The sequence below is a fragment of the Sinocyclocheilus anshuiensis genome, unplaced genomic scaffold (assembly GCF_001515605.1).
Source record: "Sinocyclocheilus anshuiensis isolate Anshui unplaced genomic scaffold, SAMN03320099.WGS_v1.1 scaffold313, whole genome shotgun sequence".
Classification (NCBI taxonomy): Eukaryota; Metazoa; Chordata; class Actinopteri; order Cypriniformes; family Cyprinidae; genus Sinocyclocheilus; species Sinocyclocheilus anshuiensis.
In genome coordinates this window covers 50,475-60,032 of record NW_015536469.1, presented here as the reverse complement: position 1 = coordinate 60,032, position 9,558 = coordinate 50,475, and the positions used below count along the sequence as shown (strand labels likewise).

Sequence of the window (9,558 nt, the reverse complement as noted above, 5' to 3'; positions counted from 1 at the left end):
TAAAATTTGTCCCACAATCACTGAAAATAATCTCAATATTATTTATATTATTATTAGCAAACACATTTTGCTCCAACGTGTTCCAATACTGCCAAACACCTGCCAGTAGTTTGTTCGTTCTTACTGATTGTACTGAGTATGATGTCCGATTCACGAATGGATGATTGTTTTGAACCAATTCTCGTTGAAGATTCGGTCGAACCGATTCGTAAGGACTCACTTTTTGAGTCTTAACAATATTAAGAATAACTGATACTAATATGTTAATAATTATCATAATGATTTTTATTGTTGGGAAAAAAACACAACATGTGACGAAATCCCGTAGTATATTAGGCTATAGTTTTTTAATTGGAGGCTAATATGTAAATGAATGTTAAAAGACCCAATGCAAATAGTAGGTTCCTCTTCAGGAACTTGAGCTGCGTCGAAAACGCTAGGGGAAACGCCTTCTGCGACCCACGCTCTGAATCACATGTGAAATCAGTCCAATAGCTGAACGGGACGTCACGGCGGATGACGTCATGACCAGGAAGCTATAAAAGCGCGTGCGAACTGTATGTGTCCAGTGCGAGCACTGGATGCATACGTCCACAGAGCTGCCCTGTGGAGGAGGGCGGACCAGTTGCTTGTGTGCTACGGTCCCCCTAAGAGAGGTCTTCCAGCAACTAAGCAGACCCTCAGTCGGTGGATAGTGGATGCTATCTCCTTATGTTATGAGTCCTCTGATCTCCCCTCGCCGTTAGGGGTCAAGGCTCACTCGACTCGAAGTGTGGCAGCCTCTAAGGCTTTTTTTAGCGGGTGTGCCTATGCAGGACATCTGCAACGCTGCGGGTTGGTCCACGCCCCTTACCCTTGTTAGGTTTTATGAGCTAGACATGCGAGCCACTCCCGGCTCTTCCGTTCTCTCGCCCTAGTTGTGCAGTCTTCCACACTAGGCAGAGACTTGGAAGTCTGGCGGCGTGGGCATTCTCGTTCCCCTAGCGTTTTCGACGCAGCTCGAGTTCCTGAAGAGGAACGTCTCAGGTTACGTATGTAACCCTAGTTCCTCGAGGGAACGAGACGCTGCGTCTCGGTGCCATACTTCCGGCGTCCCTGCCAGCGCTTGCTTCATTCCTAGAAGCTGACGCTGGCTCCGCCTCACGTGCTTTTATAGCTTCCTGGTCATGACGTCATCCGCCGTGACGTCCCGTTCAGCTATTGGACTAATTTCACATGTGATTCAGAGCGTGGGTCGCAGAAGGCGTTTCCCCTAGCGTTTTTGACTCAGCGTCTCGTTCCCTCGAGGAACTAGGGTTACATACGTAACCTGAGACGTTTTCATATATTTGCTGATAATTATGCTCAGGTAAACAAACGATATCCCCTTAATAAAATAAACAGTAATACATTAATTGAGTGAATAGAGAGCTACATCCCATCAAACATCTACTCACCTGTGCACCCCAACTCCTTTATTATGGAAAATTCATATATGAACATTAATTTGTTTTTAATCGATATTTTGGCACGAATCTTTGATCGTGACTGATTATTGGCGTGTGGCGGACGCAAACATTCAAGTAATATTCTAATTAATATAAGAATAAAATATTAAAATAACCACAACTTAATTATGCAACTGTAAACTGCTGCTGTGTAACAATTTTCAGCGATGACTCAACTGAATTGATGAATCGTTTTATAAACCGCGCATTGAAATGAGCCATTCAAATCATAAATCACTCGACATAACTTTTTTAGGAGTAAAACAATGCGAGAATAATATCGTTAACAAAACTGGGAATAAATAGTATTAATCTATTAATTTTACCATATTGTGAACAACAGGCCTATTATTATTAACAGCATTTTGATACCAATATTGTTGAAACAATAGCCTAAATATCACCTAAAAACAAAACAAACAAACAAAGAAAAAAAAAATCAGCGACAAAGAGCAATTTATAACAAAAAAAAGAAAAGACAAAACCCCACATTGGGAACCGAATGATGGCTCAAGTGATCTTATGAAACGATCCATTTGAACGAACCGATTCTTTAAATGAGTCGGAGCCCTCTACACTAAAGTAAGCGGTTTGTGCGTGCACAGCCAGAGGGGGAGTTCAGCTCGTTTCACCGTTCACCGACGCCTCGTGACGCTTAAACACAGACAGCGCGCGGCGAACGCGAGGAAGCTCTCGCGCTCTCTCACGCGCTAAAGAGCGAATGCATACTGATGAATTTGAATCTACAGTGTCAGATCGGACCTGAACGTTTTAATCGATGTTGGAGTTTTATTTCTGGATATAAGCCGAATCCTCCTCCTCCTCCTCAGCTGAACGAAAAGACCTCATCAAAGGTACGATATTCACGCAGAGGCCTGGCGTGTTTCTAGTTAAAATGGATCTTTTTCAACAAATGATGGAGTGCGATCATTCTGCATCCGAGTCAGAGCTGAAAAGATGCTGATGATGCTGATGCAGAGGATTTTGCGCTCGTTTGGTCCAGTTAGACCTTAGATGTTGTCACTGCTTGTCATAATCGAGCGTTTTTTAAAAGAAATAAACAGTCGGTGACTATAAAGACGCATCACAGCTGTTGTAACTGAGCATCATTGGCATCATCTAAAGAAAGACACAGATTTGGCTGCCACATATATGGAATATTTCATTTTTGAGAAGAAACGTTACAGTTATTGTCTTAGAGTCACGAGCCTCTTTATCTATACGCATGTATGTCACCATATATATATATATATATATATATGCATTATGCGTCTACATGCATCCTTGCCATGCGATGTCAGAATGACAATATGTGTCATTGTCCTACAAGATAGTTTAAACGTCAACATTTAGTATTCATACTACTGTAGCACTATGTAAATGAAGGCATTAAGAAATTATATTTCATTATCAGTTTGCATCATGCATGACATTGGAATGATAAATATATCTAATATATGAATGAGCCAGTATTGACAAGGATACAGTGCACTTAATGTCCTATATCATTAGTGTGAAGATTAACATTTATTGTATAGCCTATCCAATGACAGCAGATCATTGGCTTGAATTTGTGACACATTTGGATGCGATGTCTTAGGTTTTCACGATCCGATGGAAGACAAATGCTTAAAGGGAAATGTATATAGGCAGATATGACCTTTCCATGCATGTCTTCATTTCCTCTGCGGGGCCTAGTGGTTCAAGGACTCTGATGTATATGAGTGACATTTGTGGATCCCATGAGCCTGGATGTGTGCTTTTTGCTTGTATTTGAATGCAGAGCATGTTTTTTTTTTATACTGTTGTTTGCTTATAATGTGTTTTTATGTGGGGATGTTGGTAGTGTGATTCTCTGCCACAGTGCATCTATTTGCAGGCTGGTTTTCATTGGGTCACGCTACGCACATTGATTTTTCCACAAGCTGTAACTTTTTTTTTTTGTGGCATTATCCTAATAATACCTCTGTCATTTAAGCGACATGTTATGCTTTTCCTTTTTGCTGCCCTGGTTTGCTGAGAAATCGTAGTAACCTGTACAATAATAATATTTTTATTTTAAATTGGCACGTGTGCACCATAGTCTTGTTGCACTATACTCAGACTTTTCAATATTGGATGCTCCTGGTTTCATGGTTTGGATTTAATGGAATAAAACATTATCATATTACGACAAGGATGCTGTTTTTATCATGACATGATGTAGCAGTTGAAATATATAGAATCAAAAGTAACACTTTATAATAAGGTTTCATTTGTAAATAAACATGAGTTAGCTATGAAAAGCAGTTATTAATCTTAATGTTCATTTCAACATTTACTAATACATTATTAAAATCAAAAGTTGCATTTGCTAATATTAGTGAATGCTATGTATTTCAATAATATTATTAAAGTACTTTAACAAATGCATTGCTCATTGTTAATGCAATAACTAACTTTAAGTAATGGGACCTTATTGTAAAGTGTTACCGATTGAAGAACAAGATTTAAGTCAAATAACAACCTAAATTTTGGTCTAAAGGGACCATTTTTACATTTCCGGGGTTCACAAAAGCCGTCATAGTTGGGTAAATCTCTGTAGATATAACTTCTATAAATTAACACAAATATATTTTTGTGTTCCTATTTGCTCCAACAGAAAATGAAAATAAAAACATGATTGTGCTTCTATGACTTGCCAAAAGAAGTAAAACATATCAAAAGATTATGTTGGTCAGAAGAGAGAAATGTGTCTTTATTTTAGAAACAAGCACATAGCAGCGCCAACCAGTTTTCTGTAATTTAATGGCAAGGTAATATAACTCATATTGTTATAAATGTACATTAATAAAACAAAAAAACCCAGCTTTTCTAGATTTATGTTATTAACTGTGGAAAGTCACATCATCACAGTCTGTGAAAACGGTCCATCCTCACACAAAAATATCATATGGCTTCATTCAACTTTAAATATAACGCATGAGTCGTATGGGCTACCGTTATGGTACTTTTGACATGAAATGGAGTAAATAAGGACATCATTTTCATATTGAGATTAACTATTCCTTTAAATATAGAGGTTCTTTTGGTGCCCACGTCTTTCACACATTGGACTGCTCTCAAACCGTGGTTGAGACACTGACCTTTAGACCCGAAGACATACTGTATGCATCTTTTAGTCCTACACCCACATTGTTGCATTAAATAATGTAGCAGTGAAGGAAGTCACTGCACAGCCTCCCACTATATTCTCTGTGCTTTCTCGTTTTCTCTCTAACTCTCCTCTCTGTCTTTCACAGAGGCAAATTATGCCAGCAGTACCAGAGTCGCTGTCTCTGGTGACGTGCCAGCCTGTTGGTGAGACCCTTCGCTCAAGCGCCCACCTCTGTGCCATCTCCCCTGGCAGGCCCATGCTGGTGGACGCCCCACTCAGGCCCACGCCCGCACCATGAGCGCCAACGGCCCTGCTCCGACTGCTGCGACTCCTGCCGCACCCCCCGCAGCCTCCGTGCCTGTATCGTCAGTGGTACCGGTCGGCTCGCTGGCCCAGAAGAAGCGGCAGCAGTATGCCAAGAGCAAAAAACAGGGCAGTTCGGCCAACACGCGGCCGCAGAGAGCTCTCTTCTGCCTCAACCTCAACAACCCCATCCGCCGGGCCTGTATCAGCCTCGTGGAATGGAAGTATCCTTTACATCGCTTTTCAGTCAAGATTGACTAATATTAAGACGATCGGGGTGTTCAAAATGTTCTCATATCCAAGTTTAAAGGGATTTCGTCCCCCAAAATGAAAATGTTGTCATCATTTACTCACCTTCCCATGTTGTCCCATATTTTTTTCCCTCAAAGTTGTTTATTTCCCGACTTTCTTTAAAATATCTAGATGCATATAGGTTTTGAACAACATAACGGTGAGCAAAGAATTTTTATTTTTTGGTCATCTGTCCATTTAATATGTAGAGTCAACTATAAATAAGAGTCCAGTGAAAAGTGTGCATTTTGGCTTTGTGGTGCTATTAAAACATTGCTGTTTGACTAAGTCTAACCAATGAAACAGCATTGGCTTAACCAATGGTGGGAGTTGGAGGCAGGACTATCTGAAGTCTGACCAATGGAGGAAGAGGAGAGTGTTCTGGAAGCTTGTTAAAAATTGCAAAAGAGTGCTGCACTGATGTATTTTTGTAGGCCAACCAGGAAGTTAGCATCACCCTGGTTCCCTTGACAAAAACCAATAAGATTTTTCCATTGGCTTTTGGGTTAACGGCAGAAAATAAAAACAAAAGTTGATGATTTTTAGATGTTTTGTTCACCACGATAATCTTCACAAATAAACACAACTTCTATGAATTCTGAAGCCTAAATAGAGTCGCCAGAATTAAAATGGTAAACGTAGGCTTTAAACAAACTACCCTATGGTGGCATGACTTCAACGTCATCACCAGTATGCTTCTGACAACCCTTTCTTGATTCTTGACTTCAAAAACATTTTCCCTACAAGCTTAAAAAAAGTAAAAAAAAAAATTGACTAGTGAAGATTAGTGGACTCAGATATTCTGTTTCTGAATCATGGAAAGATGGCAGCATACAGGTTTTCAAGGACAGAATGTTAATTTTTGAGTGAACTATTGTTGTGGATTTCAGAATATTGTCTGTTTTAGCAGACTTGCATTCGAACATGTGGAAAGACTGGTGGCCTGCTCTTCAGGTCAGAGTTTGTTGTTTGTAAATACGCTTTGGAGTTTCTTCTGGCATTATTCCTCTAGAAAACTAGCATATGGTGTGGTTTGCTTGTGGCCTGTGCTGAAAATAGGTGAAGGCGGGATGAAGTAATTGAGCGAATCATCAAGAGAACAGGTAAACAAATGAAAGTAGTCCACCTATGCGTCTACAGCAGACATCCCAGCTTGTCATCTCCGGTAGAAGCTTGTCTGGTGGTCTTTATTAGAGCGAAGCTGTGTTCCCTGCAGTGAGGAACACCTTAATCTCAAACGCAAGTCAGCGTGTATAGCTGAGCTTTGAAAAGAACATCTGTTCCCCGGCCCTACGGGGAAGATAAAGGAGCAATGGCTTCCAAGCTGTAGATTTCAGATTCATCTCTACATATATAATGTACAGTGAAACAAGCATTGCAGGTGTGAGCGTTTGTGCAGGATCATGCAAAAGCTAATATTAGCCTAGCCCTACCAGCCTTGTCTTTCCTCAAAGGAGTCATGGGAAAGTCAGAGAGAACTTCCCCTGAATGCCGCATAATCCAACATTTTAGTGTCCTAGCTCATGGCCTAATAAGAGTATTTAGCAGCGTAAAATTAGAACATTGCATTGTACTGGATTTAAAAAATGCATTAAGTGAGTGCAAAAAAGGAATGTGAGACGCAACCCTGAATGTAGTGTCAAATTTATCCTTGACACACAAAATTGTGCATTTTTGTGAAACCAGAGTATAAGTTTAAATGACTGATTTTCGAATATTGAATGTAGACTGCAACATTTTCAGGTCCTCTGACTCACACCAGTATTATTTACATTTTGTACGTCTCACTAGCAGGAAAGCAGAGCGGCTGAGTCAGTGCTGTTGTAATGGACTTTTTACTGTTAAACCGCATGCAAGTAGCTACTCACTGTTATTTCCTTCTGACCCTTTTGAGCGATCACAAGATGAGATTTAGCTGTGATTAATAATAAAGATGTACAGATGAACAGGGGCCGGTGTAAGAGTTTCAGGCCAGTTGATGGAACACAGCACATGATCACAATAATTCTATAGTATGTTTTTGACTTGTAAGCTTACAAATTTGGTTTTCTGTGACGCTTTGAGTAAATATTGTTTTGCTAATTCTTTTGAATTCTGCTAAATTCACCAAGGAAATATAGGTACTTAACTGGTCAACAAAGGTAAAGTTTTGTTAAAATTGCAAGAAATTATTGTCCTTGAAGCATTAGTTAGAATTGGTTGAAAAATAAAAACAAATCAGCAATGTTATGCCATAATTTTAATAATAAACAGGGCTTCTAAAAAACATAACCGTGTTTTTCAGACCCTTAAAAAAATAAAAATGAAATGAAAATGTTAGCACCCAAGCAACAAATCAGAATTTCTGGCAGAAAAAAATCAGGAAAAACTTAAGCCTTGTTTAGTTCTGGAAACGTTTGAATAATAGGTTTGGATTAATTCCATTTTAATCTAGCCAACTTGAGGGATGAGTTGAAATTTGATTTGTTATTCACATTTTGACCTTTCATTTAAATGTCATATTTAAATATGTACAATATATGCCAGATTTTCTCTTGTTTGATTGATTCTAGTAGCAAATTTAACTTGTAAACCTTCACAAGAATGACTGGATGTATATATTAATTGCCTCTGACTTTAATTATTTTTAATTATTGATTCTCTTTGTTCTACTCCTTAACTTTCATCTCAGGCCATTTGATATCTTTATATTGATAGCGATTTTTGCCAACTGCATGGCCTTAGCTGTATACATCCCCTTTCCCGAGGATGATTCCAACTCAACCAACCACGACCTGGTGAGTAAATAACTTCAACCTCTTGACCTTTTAGCATGTTCCAGTCTGACCCCTGCCATGACCCCAAACCCCACACTCACATTAACTGTGGGTCTCAGGTCAAAGAGCGAAGGGACGTTATCTCATTGTTTGATAGAGACTAAGCTCTGCCCTTTTACATTTTAATGGTGTGCAGGTGTCTTTATAGAGCACATTATAGAGAATTTCATAGTGAATTGTTGTGGCTAAAAGACCCCATGTGGTGAAGTTTTTTAAGCTTTGTTTACATGTCTATCTGGTGTTTTTAATATGCTTAAAGACAAACCATGTGCAGATTCATCAGCCAACACCACTGCTAAGCATTTTCTCCATAAGATCCAGTGTATCTCAAAAATGTGGTTTGAAACCTCCCATTTCCTACCGTCACAAACATGTAACTGTCGGATCTTGGGGGCGGGGCTTTTTATATCATTAGCAAAGTGTTTCTGCCTAAGGATGTTTCTTTTTTACAAGGCAGCTGTCTGAGATGGTGAACAGGAATATGGTTTGTGTAACATTAGTACCACTTTATTAGCTGTTTAATACTGTAGTCAAGTTTCTGGTTCAAGCATATATGGCTGGATTAATCTAATATTGCCACTTGCTGTTATGTAGCTTGTACTACTTCAGCTAACCAAGTGAATGTGGAGCAGGTCCGAGCTGGTATGATTGAGTGGAGGCGGAGACTAATTAGTATATTCATGCATTTTGCATGTACTTAATGGTAAGGGTATAAAGTTACATTCAAGCCTAATTAAGGCATGAAGAAATCATTTTCACTGGAAAAAACGTTTGAATATATCATTTTGATGATCAAATATTGTTTTTTTAACCAATAAAGACTTAAAGAATATACATTATTATTTTTTCAAAAGAGGACTTTTTTTGACAAAGAATTTGCTTAAAATAGAACAAATAATATTAGGAAATCAGGCCTGATTTTAGCTGTTTCATATTTTTTTTCCCTTTGAGAACAGGCAAATGAAAGACACACAAAGCCACGGCATTGTATATTCCTGGAAGGACATAGAGGAAAATCTGTCACATTATAATCTCAATCATTACCGCGGGAAGTAGGGGTGCTGAGGGTGCTGCAGATATGGGCCCGGGGCTGACTTGCTACGCCACTGAATAAGACTGATGTACCCGCGTTGTAACACAAATAAATGTAAGGTTTTTGGATTTTCAGCTTACTTTAAATGATTAAAAAACATTAAACTTTGAACTTTTAGCAAAATAAATAAGGATATATTTTACTCGCGCACTGTAAAACCCGATAAGTTCAGAATACTCAATTTTTGTGGAAGAAGAGAAGAGTAATTCGCCGTGGGTTCCTTCTAGATTTCCCTATGGGGTTTTATAATGGGGTTTTTCAATTAAAATAAAGCCGGTGGTAAGCATAACTTGACGATACTTTTACGTTTTGTTGTACAACGTAAATTACACACATCCATACCCAAAATACAAATTTTGAAGCAGTTATATTCATTTTTGAAAACGTATGTTTTTAATAAGTAGCTAGATAAGAAGGTTTAGGCTGTGAGTG

General features: G+C 38.8%; 1 protein-coding gene across 1 annotated transcript in view; it reads left to right on the top strand.

The window, feature by feature from the left end:
* Window positions 1-2,100: 2,100 nt before the first annotated feature.
* The window catches only part of LOC107698982 (voltage-dependent L-type calcium channel subunit alpha-1D-like), a gene marked incomplete at its 3' end in the record, with an annotated part of 56,113 nt that continues 48,655 nt past the window's right edge, over window positions 2,101-9,558 (top strand). The window contains exons 1-3 of the mRNA XM_016500155.1: window positions 2,101-2,341; window positions 4,769-5,150; window positions 7,889-7,994. Coding sequence (XP_016355641.1) covers window positions 4,918-5,150; window positions 7,889-7,994 — 339 coding nt within the window. The remainder of the gene's footprint in view (window positions 2,342-4,768; window positions 5,151-7,888; window positions 7,995-9,558) is intronic.